The 21,194-nt window shown below is 39.1% G+C and overlaps 1 protein-coding gene across 1 annotated transcript in view; it reads left to right on the top strand.

The window, feature by feature from the left end:
• LOC145353313 (transcription regulator protein BACH1-like) overlaps positions 1-21,194 on the top strand; it is a 67,907-nt gene that overhangs the window by 41,296 nt on the left and 5,417 nt on the right. The window contains exons 2-3 of the mRNA XM_080203961.1: positions 1,626-1,880; positions 10,497-11,966. Of these exons, the coding sequence (XP_080060087.1) occupies positions 1,638-1,880; positions 10,497-11,966 (1,713 nt within the window). The 5' untranslated portion in view covers positions 1,626-1,637. The remainder of the gene's footprint in view (positions 1-1,625; positions 1,881-10,496; positions 11,967-21,194) is intronic.

Genomic DNA, 21,194 nt, shown 5'->3' with positions numbered 1-21,194 from the left:
TAAAAAGAAGAATATAAGGTGTTATAAATTTATTAAGTCTCACTATTGTATACAAATAATTAGGAATAGTTCGTCTTTAAAAAAGACTTTCACTTATGTAGCACCTCTCACAACCGCTGTCTCGGTGCATTGCAGCCAGTGTAAAGGTAAAGTTACTATGGTCCCAGATGATTACAGGTTTATAAGCTAATCTCCCCTTTGAGGGGGAGAACTGACTGGTAGTGATTTAATGTGATGATCTCCACACCTCCGGTGAGGGGCAAGGTTGAAAAGACAGGCCTTCATGGACAACCTCAGCCAGTACGGGAATTGAACCTGTGCTCTTGGCATTCATACTTTTGAAGTACAAATCACTCTTGTAATATAAGAAAAGTGGCAGCCAACCTTGTGAAAAACAAGCTGCCACAAAGAGCAATGTAGTAATGATGAGATAATCTGTTTTTGTGATTTTGATTGAGGGCTGCATTTTGGCTGGGACATGGAGGATGATGCCCCTCTTTCTCTTTGAAATAGTGCCGTGGGCTCTTTTGTGTCACCTCCAGCAGGTTAAGGGGGCGTCTCGGTTTAACATATCAGCCAAGAGATGCATCTCAGAGTGCAGCACTTCCTCAGTACCACATTAAGGTGTAAGCCTTGATTTTTGTGCTCAAGATCTGGAGTGAGACTTGAACACTCAACCTTCTGATTCAGGCAACAGTGCTGCTGACACAACTGTCATTTTTAGTAATTTACAATCGATTTGGTCATCGATGGTGGATTGACATTGATTTAACGATGTTTATCTATTTGCTTTCTAGCTGTATTAATCAAACTGCATCTAGTTTCCACTCATAAATGTGTCAAGGTACTTTATTAGAAAAATTACTTCGCCATCTTTTACAATGCTGTGCAGTTGCAGTGGTTCATGACCGATTTTTGCAATCGGTGATCTGTGGATTTGTTCAAATTGAGGCTGTGGGAGGGGAGTTTTCAAATGGGTCCAATTTTGGGCCCAGTTAACTGATCATTACTACATTGCCCTTTGTGACAGCTTGGTTTACACAAGATTGGCTGCCGCTTTTCTAAAATTACAACAGTGATTTGTACCTCAAAAGTATGATGCCAAGAGTATGGGTTCAATTCCTGTACCAGCTGAGGTTGTTCATGAAGGCTTGTCTTCTCTTTTGTGAAAACTCTATCTCGATATAAAAGCCTTCAGATAGTCTAAAATTAATGTACTTTTCAGCTGCTCACACTAAGAGGCTGCTGTGATTGAAGTGACAATTGATTTGTTGTATTCTGTAGTCTTGCAAAAATACGTTTGCAGCGATGTACCCTGAGTTTGCACAATGAATTTGCATACATGGAAATGTATGATGGGTGAGTAACAAACTTATCCTAAGCTAAAAACAAAGTTGTAGGCTATAAATATAACTAGACATCTAAAAGCTATCAAAAGTTTGAAATTTAACTTTGTGGTGCTTTAATGGCTGGAGAGAAAATACCTTTGAGTCACAAAGAAAACTGGAATTTATATAGCTGGTGACTCACAGATTCAGACTTGAAAATATTAAAGCTCCTTGCTGATTGAGTTAATGTGATTATTAAAAAAGGAGACTCTGCAACTCATGTATTTGTTTTACCAGGTATGAGACAGAATGTCGGTAAGCGAAAAGAGCGACACCTTGGTTTATTCCTACGAGTCCTCTGTGCACAGTACCAGTGTTCTACTGAGCCTCAATGATCAAAGAAAGCAAGACCTCTTTTGCGATGTGACAGTGGTTGTGGAAAACAAGTCATTTCGTGCACATCGTTCTGTGCTTGCAGCCTGCAGTGATTATTTTCTGTCAACAGTGATATGGAAAAAAGATATTGACATGCTTGTTACACTTCCTGAGGAGGTAAAGTGAAGAGTGAATGGGATTTATTTATTGCTGTTCTGATCATTTTGTTAGATGGTTCCCTGTGCATGTTTTCTCTACCTTATTGGCCAATGCTGCTTCATTTGAAATACTGGAGTTGATTTTCTCAGCCTTTGCTTTGGGAGCTGGACATTCTGTGGGCTGGGAAAAAGAAATGGACACTGATGTGACTGAGTTGTACTCTTTTACACTGCTGGAATTCGCTAGGCAGAGTGTGACCTGCAGTTAGAACTGCTGCAACCCAGACAAGACAATGTTGGTAAACTGGGTGGTTGTATTTTTGGTCTTCTACCTCCTTTCTGGATGCTTTGTTCCTGGCTGCTCAAACAAAGGAGTGCCCAGAAAAAAAACTAGAAATAAGTCTGACCCTTAATCCCTGATGACTGTCTGGAGGGAGGCTACTATTTTTATCCTATGCATCTATTCCTCATTGTCCCTCCCAGAAAGTCTGCAGTTAAATTGGCAATATATCCAAAATTTCTATCTGCAGCACGAGAGCCTCAATTTCAGAAGCCTGCAATGCTCTTGAATTCCTACTCCTTCGTGGTTGCCCATGACCATCTGAATGCCCTCAAAAGGAAATGCTCCTGGAGCAGATGTAGCACATTTTAGTGTCCCACTTTTGTTTAAAATCTGTATAGAATTCATAAAATCAGCCTCACAAAGGACAGTGGCAAATGATTGAGTGGAATAAATGTCATTGTTCACACAAAAGTAGAAATTTATTTGGCTTCACCTCCAGTATGACATAATCGTACAGTCATTAGTTTACCAGAAGGGTTGATGTACAAAGAGAGATTAAACAGTTTGGGCTTTACTTGGAATTTGAAAGGATGAGAGGGGATCTGATCAAGTTATATAGAATTTTAAAAGGGATTGATAAAATAAATGTTGACCAAATGTTTCCTCTCATGGGGCGATCTAAAACGAGAGGTCACAGGTATAGGTTGCAAGGTGGTAGATTTAAAACTGAGGAGATGAGGAATTATTTCTCTGAGGGTGATGAATTTGTGGAATTCACTGCCCCATGGTATGGTGCAGTCTGAATCATTAAATGGTTTCAAGAGGGATATAGACGTAGTTTTAATTTAAGAAAAGCAAAGAGGGATATGATATGGGAATAGGTGGGGAGGTGGATTTGAGACCAGGGAATCAGCCATGATCTGATCGAAAGGCTCAAATAACTGAATTTACCTACTTCTGCTCTTAATTCCTGTGTTAAAATCAGTGAATATTTCATGTAAACCTACATTCATCCATTTGTGTACAAATAACATGCATCCATAATCCATAAATTATGAAAATAGAGAAACCATATGTTTATTTTATGAAGAGTTGAGGAGCTTTGGAATTAGACTTCCTGAAGCCTTTTCAATTGTGATTGACATGGAAAGTTTTCTTTATAAAGAACATGTATTCGTCCTTGGTAGAAAATGGTGAAATGTTTAGAATTCCAACAAATGTACTTTTGCTTTAGATACTTGAGGTAAAGCTTAAAGCTTTTAGCAGCAACAGCTTTTTGTTGTATACTTTTAATGTATTGGAGTGTTATAAACCAAAATTTGACATTGAGTCAGAGAAGATAGGGCACAAAGATGATTTTGGTCTTCCACTGGAGGACAGTTAGTCTAAGATTGAATGTCAGTCCAGCAATCTGTGACTCCCTGAGACATAAGAGCAGGAAAAGGCCATTCAGTGCATAGAGCCTGATCCATCATTCAATACAATTATAACTGATTGCAGTAAGATAGTGGAGAAGTGGAGCTGAGTACATGTGAAGCTGTGCCTTATAGCATAAGTTTGTGACTGCTTTTCTAGTTATAGATCAGATAACCCTGAGTTGTCATATTATGGCATTTTTTTGGTTCCTTCTCTAGCCCAAAGGACCCTGATCTGGTTCCTTCCCTAGCCCAAAGGACCTCTGACATTGGATAACTAATCATTAACTATTTTCCTGGTCTGCAATAAATTCAAAACATGAATATTTTTGTAAGTTTACTTTTTATTTCATTACTACATCTTCATCAGTCTCACCTTCAGATTGGAAGTTGTGTTATAAGAAAGTAGCTTGGCAGCTATCAAATGCAGATTTGGAAGAATAGTGTGTTTTGGTATGGAAGTATTTTACTTGTTAAGTTGAATATTAGTGTGCCTCTAGAATGGTTTCTGATTATTGTTTCAACAGTTGGCAATTGGTATCTGCTAGAATGTTAACTTATTACTTTTGTGGTGTGCAGTTGTCATATTTGGAATTTTTGACACTTTTCCAAAAAATCTGGAAAATTAACATTTATAATGCGTTTAGAATAAAATATTCAGGAAAGGTACCAAGGTAATGGCATAGAAATTGGTGGGAAACAAATGCCAACTTCACTACTCCTAGAATTATTAATGTTTTTTAAGGAAACAGTAATTTGTACAAGGAATAAGGGTGATGTGAGTTGTGAATCAGCACAAATTGCTAGATTGTTTATGCTGCTCCACCAACTTCCTTGTAAAATGGAAGCTCAATGTTGACTTTCTCAAGTGTCAATAAAATGTCAGATTTACCCCATAAAAGAAAATTGAAACTGAAGTTTGTGCTGCAGATAGTAAACTGTATCTGGAGGTTTTCTGAATGTACGTTTCTATTTTATTCCTTTATCTCTTTACCTCTCCCTCTCTTTCTCTGTGCCAATTTTTTCTTTTGTTTCTCTGTATCTACTTTTGTCTCTGCATTTATTCTAATTATACTCTGCTATCTTCAAATTTCATTGGTTAAAGAGATAGACAATTGGCCCCAATGTGCATTTATGTTTACAGCAATCCACACTACAGATATAATGCAACTTGAGGTGAAGTTTTAAATCCAGTTCATGGTGTTTGCTGTAAATTGTGCTGTTCCAGCAATTTTGGGGCCATTGAATGGTTAAAATGCAAATGAGTTAAACTTTGCTCCTTTGCTATAAGTCATAAATAATATCTGAAAAGTAACTTGTCCTGGAGGATGTTTTATAATGCCTCAGAACATCCCACTGCAGCCATTTAAGTACTTTTGAAGTGAACTGTTGTGATGTAATGTAGGATGGTAGTTGATTTTTATCAGTGGTTAGCACTGCTGCCTCACGGCACCAGGGACAACTCGTACAGAAGGTGATCAACCGGGTTCGATTCCCAGTTTGGGTCACTGTGTGCGAAGTCTGTACGTTCTCCCCGTGTCTGCGTAGGTTTCCTCCAGATGCTCCAGTTTCCTCCCACTGGTTAGGTGCATTGGCTTTGCTAAATTCCCCCTCAGTGTACCTGATCAGGCACCAGAGTGTGGTGATTAGGGGATTTTCACAGTGATTTAATTGCAGTGTTAATGCAAGCCTACTTGTGACACGAATAAATTAATAAACTAGACTAATACGCTCCTATGTTATTAAAATTTCGTGGATCCACTTGGTGGCTATTTGATAGTTGCAGTTCTCAAGGCTGTCACTGGATGGCAGCATCTATCTGGATCCAATCACTGAGCACAACGTTTAGTTTGTAAAAACATTGAAATATCTGGCAGTCTGTTATGTCTAAACCTGGTTGAAAACCCTTGATATAGGTTAGTGGTTGTCAAACCTTTTGGTTAAGGATCCCTTTTCAAATGGACTAGTGATTGTAGACCTCTTCCAAATTATAATTTTATATAATAATCATATGACTTGCTGTGTATGGAGAATGCATTAGCAATGCATTTAAGAAAGCAGGTATTTAGTGTACACCACCTTACTACAAAGTCCATCCATGGTAGGAGCCCAGGTAGGAATACTTGCCGAAAGTAATGGAAGAGCAGGAGACACGAGAGTGTATTTGAGGAGCATGGGATAACAGGAGAGCACGGATGACAGAGCAGTCTGGCCGTTACTCACTTTTGACTATGGCACCTACCTGTGGCCTGATCCTGTGTTGTAGAACCCAGTTTGAAACATCTGATGTAGGTGACTAGATCATCTGTTTCAGACATTCGTTCAAGGATAAATGTGGGCCAGGATAACAGGTGAACATTCTTCCATATATGCCATGGCAGCATTTTTGACCACCTGGGCAAGCAGGCGAGATCTCAATTAATATCCCATCAGAAAATATGCAATTCGTTGCTCTTGAGGCAGTTGTGATGGGAAAGAGATCATTGTTCACCTGATTCTGGTATGTGTTTTTGCAAAGGTCTGGATTTTGAGGTTCATCCCGAGCAGCTCCATGATGTAGGACTCAGCTCGGAAGAAACTCTTCGTATTGATCATTTACTGTACAAGTTGTCCCCAAACGCGTTCTGTAGGCTGGCACATTTGAAGATCCTGGACTATATAGCTTGGTGCTGCTACTACAAAAACTCAGTGGGAAAGCACGCTCTTCAGGTCCACCTGCCCTACTATAATAAGGGGCCTAAAACTATCTGAATCCCTTCAGGTGTTATCTTTGTTTTCTCCAGGAATGTATATTGTCAATATTGTTGAAGCTGATCTAGTGCATGCTTATTGTGGTATTCTGAGCAACCAGTCTGATCGTCATGTGCAAAAGTGTCTTTTAGCATTATGAAACCTTAAGATGAACCCAGGCATAAACATCAGTAAACCTGACACAGGAATGAAAATAACCATCCTTAACAAGTGTGACTACATCAATGAAATGCACAATTTTGTTTATGATGATTCCAAGTGCAGATCCAATAGACCTCCAGCTCAACATGAATAAATGGCCTTATTTGAACATAAGGCCATAAAAAAAAACTTGTTGCACTTGTGTAAGAATGATGAGCTGCTGCATGATATATATTACTGGATTCATCCTCACTGCTTCCTGCATCTACATATGTGAGAGCTGCCTAAGGCGCAAAAGTGGTGTCCATTTGCACTCGATCTTATTGATGCCGGTTCTGCACTGCATAAATTGGTCAAATGGTTGGGCAAATTGTTCAAACAGTTTTGAGCAAGTTTCCCAGATACTGTGAAGAATTCCTTCACATTTGCGAAGGATTTGCCTTTTGATAACAATGTTGTTCAATGAGCAATGTGCTCATTTGATATTACTAGCCTGTTTATCGATATGTTACTTAAGGAAGCTACGGATATTTGTGCTGCAGCACCATATTGTGGCAATTTCGATTGCTGCCGTTGCTTGAATCGGTAATCATTGAGCTTATGAACTTGGCAACTCATGCAGTCGAGTTCAACTTTAACAATGCCATGTCTGCTGAGATAAAGTAGCACACTGATAAATAGGCTAGTAATGCCCAGATAAATAGTTGTGTTCTGGGATCCCCTCTAGGCCTTGCTCTTGCAAACATCTTTGTTGGGTTCCATGAGAAAAGTGTCTTTAATGGAATGATGCCCCACCTCCTACCCCTTGCATAATTCTGTGTGGATATGTTTGCTATATTTAAATCTGCAGCTTTGTGTGATGACTTTCTAGCACGTCACACTGGGCCCCATCCTGTGCTCAAATTCACTTTCAAAATGGAGTAGCCAGATGAATTTTCTTTGCATACAAGTTGAGAAATCTGCCAGGGTTTCTGTGTCATAGTCTACTGCAAGTCTGCCTTCACCGGTCAATACATGCACTGAGATTTTCAGGTCCATGTATTATAAGACTACCTGAGCAGCAACTTTGTTTGATGGTGAAATCAAGCGAAGTCAAAGCTATCCTGTGCAATAATATCTTTGGAACATTTTGTGCTGTCACTTTCACCCTTGCAATGTGACAGTCTACCTCAGATTACCCTGGAAGGGCAAGGAATCTCAAATTTGAGCAACAGGTGAAGGTACTGCTACTAATAAAGTTGCAGCACAACTGGTATTCATTATTAACTGAGTGTTGCCATCAAGTCAAAAAGTATTTTTTCAAATCGCACAATTAAGTAATATGGTATGTGAATTTCAGTGCTAGCGTGATGCTAGGTATATAGGCTGTACATCTCAAAGATTGACGGGTTGTATCAAATAGCATGTCCCTTTTGAACAGGACTAAGTACAGACAGTACTCAACCAGCCTGTGCTTGTACAATGCAAAACTGTGTCTGGCATTAAAAATGATTGTGATTGGACAATGTTTGCTAAATAATCCTCAGTGTTCTTAAGAATTACACTGACAACCAATTTAAGAATGTCAGTTGGCCTGACAGTGTGGCACATTTGTGTACTGGAAGTTACATATAATAATGCACAGGGCTCTGTTTTTTGCAGACAGAACATCTGCACATGATGTATCTGTTTCAGCTAAGCAAAAGAAGTGATAGCCATTCATTGACTCATTCCACAAGGCAATTGCCTTGACAAATTAGTCAAACGGCTTTGTTTAAATTTCATGCTAGAAAGTTAACTGTCCATCAATGGTACATTCTCCATGGCAACACCTCTACCAGTAAGAAGTCCAACCTGTTTGTTTGATAGTAAACCCACTAGCTTATGGGGTTTGCCCCTTCATCAGGTGAGTGGAGAGCTCTGGTCACAAAGAGCAGAAGTCCTTTATATGCTCTGTTTGTGACCAGAACACTCCACTCACCTCAAGAATGGGCAAACCCTGTAAGCTAGTGGGTTTACTATCAAATAAACAGGTTGGACTTTAACCTAGTATTGAGACCTCTTACTGTTTTTACCCCAGTCCAACGCCGGCTTCTCCACATCATGAACGCCTCTACCAACCAATCAACACACTATACTTTTTCAAAATTGTTCAAGGAATATGGACTTCACTGGCTGGGCCCTGATTGCCTTTGAGAAGGTGGTGAGCTGCTATCTTGAACCACTGCAGTCCATGTGGTGTAGGTACAATCACAGTGCTGTTAAGGTGTAAGTTCCAGTATTTTGACCTAATGACACTGGAGGAATGGCAATTATATTTCCAGGTCAGGATGATGAATGTATTGGAGGAGAGCTTCCAAGTGTTGGTGTTCCCATGTGTTTGCCTATGTCATTCTAGATGGTAGTGGGTTTGGAAGATGCTGTCTGTGGAGACTTGGTGAGTTCCTACAGTGCGTCTTGTGTATGATGTATATGGCTGCTACTTTGTGTCAGTGTCAAGCTTCTTGAATTTTGTTTGAATTGTACTCATTCAAACAAAAGGAGAGTATTCCGTCACACTCCTTGTTTCTTGTAGATTTTGGATAGGCTGTGGAGAGTTGTGAGGTGAGTTACTTGCCACAAGGTTCCTAACCTCTCACCTGCCCTTGTAAGCCGCAGTTTATTTCCTGGTCAATGTTAACATCAAGATATTGATAGTAGAGGATTCATTGATAATGCCATTGATAGTTAGATTTTCTCCTGTTGGAGATTGTTGCCTGGCACTTGTGTGGCACATGTTATTTGCCACTTGTCAGCCCAAGCCTGGATATTGTCTAGGTCTTGCTACATTTGGACATGGACTGATAGAGCATAGTTATTTCCCCTGACATTGGTAGTCTTATTATCCTGATGAAGACAAGACAAAAAGCTTTGTCAAGACATTTTTTCAGTAATACTGAAGTTCTGTACTAAATGATTGTAAATTTTATTGTATTGAGGCACCTCAGAGTGCAGGGTGCTTTATGAAAAGAACTTGAACTGCAGTGCACTTGTAATAATGTGCAATTTGAACTGGTATGGAATGTAATTTTACAAATTTTTGAATAAAATAAATTTTTGGGAAGGAAGTTACAAGACTAGGATTGCTTACTGTTACGGTGTTTATTTTCCGTGAGACATGGGATAGAAAGTAAATATGGCCATTCACTTAATCGACTAAGGTGTGGAATAAGACTGCAGTTTCCTTCGGAGCAGTGTTTTATAGCTATCAGTTTTTTTAAAGAACAAACCAGTGAAATGAGTTTCAGGAATGGGTTCCAAATTACAACTGATGTCAATATACTTCTACTGTTTTCACCTTCGAAAAACTATTTGTGAAGGAACCTCTACTATAGTTCAGCTTGTTGTATAGGGTGATTCATCTTCTAAATTAACATGAAATGTACTGCAGTTCCTATTGCCTGTTTGGTGGTAGTAAAATGGCTCATTGTTCACTTAAGTGGACTTCCTCATCTTTTGTGCATTAAGACTTCTTTCACCTTGTAGGGACTGAGGGCTTATCAGTAGAGTAGACTTGTTACTTTGAGCATGAGGGGAAAACTATCTGGGCTGAACCCTATTTGAAACTCTTTGTTTATGGTAAATGCTATTCAGATCTTTGTGTTTGAAACCAAAAGTGGAAGAGAGAGTGCCATTTTGATTTATGATCATCAGAGATCTGTGAATTCTTCTCATAACATTGTCTCCTTTTTGAAACATTTTCTAAAGCACCTCTTGTTGTGAAGTGAGTGATTTGCTTTTTATCTTTTGTGTTCCATGCCAGTTTTGTCCCCATAAATCTTTCGATCAATTGTGTAATTGGTCATAGCCGAACTTTTACATGTAATTAAAACTAGCTTTGTAATGGCACTTGACTTGATGCAAGATCCATTTGTAATAAAGAACTGTCATAGGTATAGTACAGAATGGATAATGCACTTAGTCACTAGACATAAAAATTGATGTAGCCCTGTTTTTGCTTTATTTTAAACTGGATTTTCTGTGCTAAAGTCTAGATTTCTTAAATCGTTATCTTTTGTTTCATCAGGTTACAATTAAAGGTTTTGCGCCACTTCTTCAGTTTGCATACACTGCCAAACTACTTCTGAACAAAGAAAATGTGTTGGATGTCTGTAGAAGTGTAGAATTTCTTGGAATCCATAATATTGAAAAAAACTGTTTCAGCTTTCTTCAAGCCAGACTCTTTGGAAAGGGGAGAGATCATCCAGAATTTCCAAGAAAGGCATGTTGTACATCTAGTTGTCAGAAAACGCATCTAAAAATTCCTGTTGGTGACAATGAAAATTCAGAGGCTGACGATGATGTTGAAGAATTTCTTGAATCTGAAAATCCCAAAAGTCCTTGTCCCAAACTACGTAAATGCATTGAGGTTGCAAAAATTTGTCCAAAGGTTCAAAATGAAGCCACTGAAGCTAAGTATTCCTGTTTGAAACCGAGTGAATGGGCTAGTTCATCTCTTTGCCCTAAGTACCGAAAATTTCAGTTAGCCTGTGGGAAGGAACGACTGACGTCATGGGGTAATAATTTGTCATTGCCAAGTTCTTCATTAGAGAAAATACTTTCAAAACAGCAAATTGAATCTTGTCAAAGTCTGACATTCCCCCTCGAGTCAGAGGATGAACATGCAAATCTCAGTGAAAAAGATAATGATAGCACATATATGGAGGGGGAGAGTGGAGTCTGTGATGAAGAGAACATTGAAACGAAGAAGCAAATTAATACAAGCTGTCCATTGTCACAAGATTCTACAGCTGAAGAAATGCAAGGACCATCATCAGAAAATATCTCAGGTATTCAACTAAACTGCACTGGAGAGCATTATGACTTGTCTTGTTCTCAGGCAGAACCATGTGTCCCTTTAATGTTGCAGTATGAAAATCTCCAAAAGAACAGTGCTCCTCCTGTAAATATTGAAGAATCAAAAATTGAAATTAGTCGGGAATGTGATCAGCCAAACGCTTCAGAAAGAGCAGGTGGCGATTCAGAGAGGAAATCAGTTATTTTTAGCTCAGGTTACACTAAGAGACAAGAGAATCCCATTGCAGTCTCCAGTGGACGAAGCATCGTGGAAAGGGAGGTGGCAGAACACTTAGCTAAAGGATTCTGGAGTGAACTTTGTGGTGCACAGTCTAACTGTGAGGCTGAATCTTTCATTAAAGCAAAAGGTTGTGCAAATTTGGACAAAATTTCTCAATGCCCACAGTTTTCTACCGAACCTTGCCAAACTCTTGAAGGAAGTTCACAAAGTTCTTTCCTGCTGCACTATACCTCTTCATCGCACTTACCTGAGTCAACTTATAGCTCTTTGAAGTGCCCATTTGCATATGATACTGGAAATTCAGTGTGTTCCAGCAGTTCAGGTATTGAGGAGCTTGAAAGTGACCAGGGACAACAACAAGACAAATATGACACATGTACTACAAACTCAGGAGATGAATTTGGGTCAGAATCAGAGGACGACAGTGAATCATGTTCTGCCAGAGAGCAAGAATGTGAGGTAAGAAAATTTGGAAACCATTCTCATACAGTTACCTCAGCGTTTATCACTGGAAAAGATAATCAAAGTTAAGATGTCATGGTGAAATAACGAGAGCATGCAAACCTTGGTGGAATGTAAGATGCTTCTAAAGTACATCTTACTCGATAAGTGAACTGGCCTTTCTGAATCTTTGCTCAAGTTCAGCATAAAATGATGGGATAGATGCCTTCTCCCTGCATTGTAAGGGTGAATATTAAAGGTTGTTAGTTCAAAGTACAGCAAATTGATTTGGATTAGGAACTTAAAAGGTGTTGATAGTTACTGTTTCATTTTCTACCTTTGATCTGTCAGAATTTTTTTTTAGTTTTGTAGCAATCACCCTGGTTGAGTGATTTGTTCCTTTGTTAAATGTCAGCAATCCATTTTCCCGTTATTATCCATCTCTGTTCTGTGTCTCTCTTGCTGCACCACTCTCACTCTTGCTCTTCCCCCTCTCTGCTTTTTACAATGGCAGTACATTAGACAGTACTCGCATTACACTTTAGGAAGGACATTGAGGCCTCGAGTGTGCGAAAATTATTGGAGTGCAGTGATGCACGCCTTTAGTTATTTGGAGAAGATGGGGTTGTCCTCCTTGAAACAGAAGATAAAAGGAGACTTGGAGAGAGCTGCTCAAAGTCATGAAGGATCTTGTTAGAGTAAATAATTTAAATAAACTGATACAGTCATCAAATTAGAAATAAACTATTTAAACTATAAAATGAAGAAAAATTCATAAGTTGTCTGAATATTAAGTCTAAGGGAGTGATGTTAGCAAATTCAGTAGCAACTTTCCAAGAAGGATGGGATAAATACTTGGGAGGGAACTAATGTGGAAAAACCAGGAAAGAGGAACTAATTGGGATAGCTCTTTTAAAGAGCTCTTACAGGTATAATGGCTTCTTTGTGCTGTATTACTCAATGACTCTAGAAGAGGAAGTAAAACCGAGGTACCATTGGATTGTTAGCAGCATAGTGACCTTGTGATGTGGAATATGAGTCTCTTGCTTGCCTGGTGTTGTGTTTTACACTCAGGAACAGAAATTTTGTTTCAAACACCATCTCCTATTTAAGATTGTGTTGGAGGAGACAACAATATTAGAGAGTTGATGGGTGTGTCCAGGAAGATAAGTGTGAGCAGCTTATTGATGATACATGGCTAATATTTGACCAGTACTGGATAACAAGCAGGTGTAACCAAGGAGGATATGGCCAAAATTGATAAAAGCTCATTGTGTTTAAAAAGAATGAGGAAGAAAGCTATGATATAAGAAAATAAATGAGGTACCAGATTTTAGCAGGTTTTTTTAAGGGAAGGTTAATGGTGATTATTTGTCAGGGTAAAGATTATCAGTGTTGATGAATTACTGCAAGGTGCAGGATATAAACTTTTGGTGTGTATATATAGAAGCTAATGTTGCGAGAGAGTCAAGTGCTTAAACTGGAATCTCAGCACCTTTGTTCAAACTAAAGGCAGAATGATAATTTTTTCTTGAATTGTATTGCTGATCTATGATGAAAGCAATAATTTCCTTCGTTGAATTTGAGGAAAATGGCTGGCATGTAATACAAATTTGGAAGGTTTTATATGAAAGAAAATATTTTTGGAGCAAAGTAGTATGCTGCAGGAGCCATGGGCTGCATCTCAGTAAAACAATAGCGCATTGATGACTGTCAGTACCATGTCCTGCTCTTGCCCTGAATTGGGCAGCTTTATCAACTTTGCTTCCAATTTCCACTATTCTCTCAATTGTTACATTCCTTTCCTTGACTTCTCTGTTCCTACTTCTGGATATAGGCTAACAACCAATATTCATCATAAGCCCACTGACTCCCATTGCTCTCTTGACTACCCTACCACGTACCCTACATCATGTAAGGACTCTCTCCCATTTCCCAGTTTTTCTGTCTCCATTGTATCTATTTTGATGATGCAACCTTCCACATCATTGTTTCTAAGATGTCTTATTTCATCCACAACAAAGATTCTCATCTCCCCCAAGACCCACTGTGGTGACAGGGCCCTTAGTCATCTGCTACGTTTCCCATGCTTTTATTGTCTGCGCTTCCTTCCCAGAACCATGATAGAGTTCCCCTGTCCTCACTCTCAACCCTGCTTCCCTCCAAACAACCTCCCTGGAATCATTTCTGCCATCTATGCTGTCCCCAGCATGATGCGACCATCAAAAATATCTTCTCCTACCTTTTCAGCATTTCATGGTACGCTGATTCACTCCTTGATTACCCTCAAGTGTACTCTTCCAAATGAGAGTTTTCCACCAAAGTGCAAGAGATGCAACAACTGCTGTCGTATCTCCCTGTCCAAAACCCTAAACATTTCTTCCAAGTGAGATTATTACTTGTACTTCATTTTACTGTATTATTTTCACTGCTCCAAAGTGGTACCATCTACAAGGAGGAGACCAAATGCAGATTATTTCACCACTTTGCAGAACATCTCTGTTCAGTATATAAGCATGACCCTGCACTCCCAGTGACTTGTCATTCTAATTTTCCACCTTGCTGTCTCATTGATATATCAATTCTTGGCCTGCATTCTTCCAGTGAGCTCAGCAGAAAGTTGAATAGCACTTCGTCATTTGATTGGGCACTTTATAGCCTTCCAGATTTGCTGTTAGGTTCAACAATTTCAGACTGTAAGCTCTGTATATCCCCTCCCCTCATGATCACCACCATTTGTGTTTCCTTTTGCATGCTTTGGGGTCTTTTAGTTTCACTCGCAGTAGCATACCTGCACTTGGCGCAGCTTGGTTTCTTTTCTTAGAATAGAATTATTGAGTAGAATTCCTATGCTGTCCCAACACCATTTCCTTTGACCCTGTCATATCTTCCACCCTCTCTCAGACCTTCTGTATGTATTGTCCCATCCACCTGATACTCAAATTCAGTGACTTTTTTTTCTCCATTCTAATGAAAGATTATTGACCTGAAATATTAACATTGTTCCTTTCTCCACAGATGCTTTCTGTCCTGAGTGTTTCCAGTATTTTCTGTTTGTATTTCAGATTTCCAGCATCTGCAATGTTCTGCTTTTCGATTAGAGTATTAACAGTCCTTGGTTCAAATTGCCTTAAAGGCGAATGAAATATGTGAAGCTTTAATGTTTGTTAGTTTGCTCAACAAGAAGTTTAAATGCAGTAAGTGTTTTGAAGAATCTGGTTGGTTCTCAGATCATGACAATGGACACAGAAATAGGATCTGTAAAGACAATGGGGTTAATTGGAACCTGGATATTAGAACCTGAATTCATTTTTTATTATTTAAAGTTCATAATGTTGGCAATATACTTTGTTAGCAGTACGGTATAAGCTTACTCTATACTTTCAATAAGTAGGATTGGATGTTCAGTTTGGCAAAACAGTCCCACTGACTATGCGCCTTACCATTCTGCCTACAGAATTATTTATCTGACAAACCATCCCAGCACCTGTTTCTTGTTTATAATGTTGGGCCATTTAGGACTGAAATAGGGAGGAATTTCTTCACTCACTGGTGAATCTTCGGGATTCTTCACCTGAAGGCTATGTCATTGAGTATATTTGAGACAGATTGTTCGACTTCCAGGTATCAAAGACGTCAACAGATTTGGGGATAGTGCGGGGAAAATAGCGTAGAGGTTTTTGAATGAATGCTGTAGCAAGCTCGAGGGCCTAATGGCCTGCTCCTATGTTCCTGATAATGCTACAGGTGGCAGTTCATTAAAGTGCTTAACTTGTATTATTCGGTGCCCAAATATTGCCTGGCTTCCCCACTGTGTATAACCGGCATCTCCAATGCTCCCAGACTCAAAATAATTCTTTCCAACCCATTCAAACTTTTCACACCAATATTCTTGTTACATTTCCACGGAATCCTTCACTGTCTCCACACCAGCGGTCCCACACTTGGGCACTTCCAATGCTACTGGATCCTAGTACTTAATTCACTGCTTCCAACCTCATTCTATGCCACCCATTGCACCGAGATCTCCCTCACTTTATTGCCTGCCTCTGGATGTCCTTCCTAGTGCACCTATGACCAATATTCTGAAACATTGACATTGCCATTTCAGTTCTTCAGGCATCAAGTTTACTTATTTCTCAAAATTCAGGAGTGATGGCAGATAACGTGTGAAGGAATGTATAAGAGTGAGGCAAGAGATGCTTGCTAGTGCAGGGATCAGCAATCTTTTTTACCTGGAAGAACATTTTTCAACTAGGTATCATAAGATGAAAAAAAAAATGCAGTAGAGATAGAAACATAATTTGAGAGGAAAAATATGGTTATTGAGAATCTAAGGAATACTATGCACTTATTTGGTGCTGTAAAAAGTAATTTAAGTTCTCTCATACTTACAAGAAGGCCTGCAAATGCTGCTGAATTTCAGAAGGGTCTGAGCCAAACAAAAATCCAGTTTCCACATCCAGAAACCTTTATATCTCCGTGTTCAAGTTTTGTGTGTCAATTTGCATGAATTGTGTATTAGCATGTTCAAAAAACAGCCCAGATTAACTTAATGGAAAACAGCACGCTTTCACTTTTTGAATAAAAAGTAATAAGACATTTACAGGCAAAACTGCTTTTTGTCTGTTTTTACGATTTCTGGTAATAAATGAATTTTTAAAATTATAATTGTCAGCAAAGACATCTTTCTTTGAAGCAAATTAATGTTATCTTATTCCTATGTCTTTTCAGCTGTAATTGATTTCCTCGCTACAATTGATTTCCTCAGCTATGTTAGAAACAATCGTGGTTGCAACCATAAGACCTTTGCAACAATCATGATGTAGCTGCACCCCCTCTAGCAGGTTTATTTTCAAGTACAGTGATCTTTTTTTCTTATAAATAATCATTTCAAACCATTAAGTACAAGGTAATGGTTAGTCGTTTATCCTCAATAGAAACACAGCTCTCAGTAGTTCAGTTGGTGAGACAAATGTCCTGTGTGAAATATTTCTTCCATTATCATTCATGTGCTGGGGCCTCAGCTATTTACCATTTTTATATAGATGATCTGGAGGAGGGGGCTGAGTGTAGGGTGACGAAGTTTGCTGATGACACGAAGATGAGTGGTAAAGCAAATTGTGTGGAGGGTGTGGAAAGTCTGCAGAGGGATCTGGATAGGCTAAGCGAATGGGCGAGGACCTGGCAGATGGAGTATAATGTTAGCAAATGTGAGGTTATCCACTTTGGCAGAAATAATAGTAGGAGGGATTACTATTTAAAGGGCGAAAAGCTGCAGCATGCTACGGTGCAGAGGGACCTGGGGGTCCTTGTGCATGAGTCACAAAAACCCAGTCTGCAGGTGATCAAGAAGGCGAATGGAATGCTAGCATTTATAGCGAGGGGGATAGAATATAAAAGTAGGGAGGTCTTGCTGCAATTGTACAGGGTACTGGTGAGGCCGCAGCTGGAGTACTGTGTGCAGTTTTGGTCGCTGCACTTGCGCAAGGATGTTTTGGCCTTGGAGGGAGTGCAGAGGAGGTTCACTAGGCTGATACCGGAGATGAAGGGGTTGGACTATGAAGAGAGACTCGTTGGAGTTTAGAAGGATGAGGGGGGGGGATCTTATAGAGACGTATAAGATAATGAAGGGAATGGATAGGGTAGAGGTAGAGAGATTCTTCCCGCTTAGAAAGGATAGCAGGACTAGAGGGCACAGCCTCAAGATAATTGCGGGGGGGTCGGGCAGTTTAGATCGGAGTTGACTTACTCAAAGGGTGGTGAATCTCTGGAATTCTCTGCTGTTGAAGTGGTGGAGGCTACCTCGCTAAATATATTTAAGTCACGGGTAGATAGGTTTTTGACAGACAAGGGAATTAAGGGTTATGGGGAGAAAGCGGGAAAGTGGAACTGTTCCACTTCCGATCAGCCATGATCTTGTTGAATGGCGGGGCAGTCTTGAGGGGCTAGATGGCCTACTCCTCCTATTTCTTATGTTCTTTGTATAATGTAGTAAATTCCAATATTAAAAAATTGTCGATGCTAAATTCTTTAACATCTGTGAATTAATAAATAAATCTATTAACAACCAGGAAACCATACTGTTAAGGGTGATTTGAACTTTTAATTTATCTTTTTAAGGCCTCAATTGCCATATTTTCTATAAAATCTAAAAAATGCTATTCTGGATCCCAGTAATGTAGAAATTAAATTTTAGATGAAATAAATGAGTAACTCGATAAGAAAAATTATTACTTTGATTTGTTATTTTCTTCTTTTTACTTTTTTTCATAATTGGGTGATCCAATTATGGGCTTCAAATGAGATGTTAAAGAGCCAAGGGTTGCTGACCCCTACCAATCAATGCTGTGTTATTGTGCTGTGAAATGCTTCCACTTTTTGGCTAAGACCAAGTGTAGTATCGACGTGCTGTGCTTGGTTGAAGTCATTAGGTTACATTTCAGCTTCATTTGAAGCAATTTTTAAAAACAGCATCTCACCCTTTTGGCTCAGATACAAATGAGATCAAGCCTTGCAGGAGGAGGAGCTATGCCTACTCCAATCAGCTTGGATCATGTAGATCAAGCCCAAGACAGGAGATGAGAGCCCTGTCTTGTCAGCTTGGATCAGGAATGTCCCAACTTGTTGAGACTCTGAATTGGACTTGTTTTTATTCCAATTCAATCCAATCAAAAATACGCTTCCACACTCCCATTTCTTCCAACACCGCAGTGATCTGTTGCCAAATTCCCACCTCCAGCACTTGCCTTTTCCACAAACTTATGGTGACTACACACTCCCACCTCCCTGCAACATTTTCCCTACCATCCTCCTGTGTTTCTTGGGAACTGCTGAAGAAAAACATGGCAAACATTAAATTTGTTGAGCCAGTCAGTTTTATCAGATGTATAATACCTGGAAAAATACAGATGCAACCACATTAGCCTAAACATGAAAATAACACTTAACAAGCTCTTAATAAATGGAAGTGCACACTATCACCATGAGCCATTGGCCTTGATGTGTGTTGCATAGACTATAACATTGCATCCTCTAGTCAATCATCAGCAGTTCCATGGCAAATCCATTAGTACATATTTCTTGCTTCACTCCTTAAACACCTTTACAGCCTCTGTCATATGATCACCTGCATTTTGAACAAAGTTTGAACTACTTTAAGCCTTTGGTATCAACCCATAAAGCTCAAATGGCCCTGAACTCTGGTAATGCAGCCCTTCAACCCAGGCAACTCTGTTCTTTATGTAGCTTTTGTTTGCATCTACTGGGATGTCCTGTTGAATTTATGTGGATCTGAAAATTTAGAAAGGTTGTTCTTAACACTGATACCTTTGGAAATAAATTCTTTTAATACCAGTTAAGTATTAACTTTATTATGTCATTAAAAGCAATTCAGGGAAATTGGGGAAAAAAAAAGTATTTGCGTACTTCCCCTGTTATTTTCTGTAAATATGGAAGAAATTGATAAATAGGCTTAAGATTGGTGAGATGTTGAGACTATCCCTTAAAAAAAAGGGACATAGATGAAATTTGAAGTGTGGAGAAAGGGTGAATAGTTCTATGTAAAGATTTGTATAGTAAGGTCGTCATTTTAACTAGTGTTTTTTCTCAAGTTCATTTACTCCAAAATGAAGTAATTTTGTCAGGAAGTAATGCAAGGAGAATAGCTTTCTGTAACCCTGAGAGTTATGTACTCTGATCTAAACCAAGGATGTACACCCCTAAATGGTTTGCATATAACAATGATTGCAATTTAAAAATTAGCTGTTTCAAGATGAAAGAAATCACAGAAACCATGTATTGAAGGTGCCATTTGATTGCAACCCATTCAGTTTCTCCATGACTGGCACACTGTCTGCAGTGTGTATCATTTACAAGATGCATTGCAGCAAATTGCCAAAGGCTCCTTTTGGCTGTACCTTCCAAACCTATAACTCCTACCACCCGAAAGAACAAAGGCCGTAGAGGCATGGAAACACTGCCACTTGCAAATTCCTGTCAAAACTGCACACATCCTGACTTAAGGAACCATCTTGCTGTTCTTTCACTGTTGCTGGGTCAAAATCCTGGGACTTAACTGGTTTAAGAAGATAGCTCACTACCATTTTCACAAGGGCAGTTAGGAATGGGTAATAAATGCTGGCTTTGCCAAAGTTTGCCATGAATGTATATTTTTTTAAAAAGGCCTGTGTTTAGACACAGAAGATTATATCACTTGGAAAAATAGAAGTGAAAAGTTCTAGAGCCTGGAGTTTCTGCATTATTTCAGGCAAGATAATAGATCCTAGGTAGCAAGGAATTATTGCTAACAGTTGCACAGTTTTAAGGGCAAGCAAGTTATGTTCCTAACGAGATCTTGCTGGACTATCATGCTGCTTCAGAAGTCCATGAACCCAAAGACATCTCTTTCATTCAGTTGGCCATGTCTGCAAGTTACAGTGGCGAGTTTCCATCTCATCTGTTTAGGTTTGGTCCTTACGTTACAAACACAATTCAAGCCAGTTAAATGTGATTTCTCTTGCTGAAATTACATTCATTTACTTGATATTCAGTTTAACTTCATTTACATTCAGTCAGTTGTTCTACGTTTTGATATGTAAAATATGTGACTAGCAATCAGTTGAATCTACACTAGCATGTACTATTCTGCTGTGGTAATCAGTTAACTGATGAGCAGTGATCAACTGAAGCCAATTAAAGAGCAAGACCAAGTGCATTATATAATTAAAAAAATACAGTCAGTTGAAAAATGGCTCATTTGCTGGAGAATGCCCTGATGCATGCATGCATACATACATACACTTGAGTTGATAAATGGAAGAGTTTACAATAAGTTTCTGCAGAAACTTTAGCTTAACTTCATCTATGCAAAACCAGAGTGCTTTATTTCATAGGTCCTAGTGACATCTCCATGATCATTTTCCCCACCCCGCTTTCTCCTGCCTATTTTCTTTGTTACAACCTGTGATATCGCAAATGTTTGCCCTCTGAAATATGATTTGATTTATTATTGTCCCATGTATTCATATGCAGTAAAAGTATTGTTTCTTGTGTGACAGACAAAGCATACTGTTCACAGGAAAGGAGAGGGTGCAGAATGTAGTGTTACAGAAAGATCAACTTAGTGTGAGATAGGTCCATTCAAAAGTCTGATGTCAGTAGAGAAAAACGCTGTTCTTGAGTCGATTGGACTGTGACCTTAGACTTTAGAATCTTTTTCTCGATGGAAGAAGGTGGAAGAGAATA

This window comes from Carcharhinus amblyrhynchos, chromosome 15, assembly GCF_965287045.1.
Source record: "Carcharhinus amblyrhynchos chromosome 15, sCarAmb.v2.hapA, whole genome shotgun sequence".
Lineage (NCBI taxonomy): Eukaryota > Metazoa > Chordata > Chondrichthyes > Carcharhiniformes > Carcharhinidae > Carcharhinus > Carcharhinus amblyrhynchos.
The sequence above is the reverse complement of the archived record's forward strand: the minus strand, read 5'-3'. Positions and strand labels throughout refer to the sequence as shown.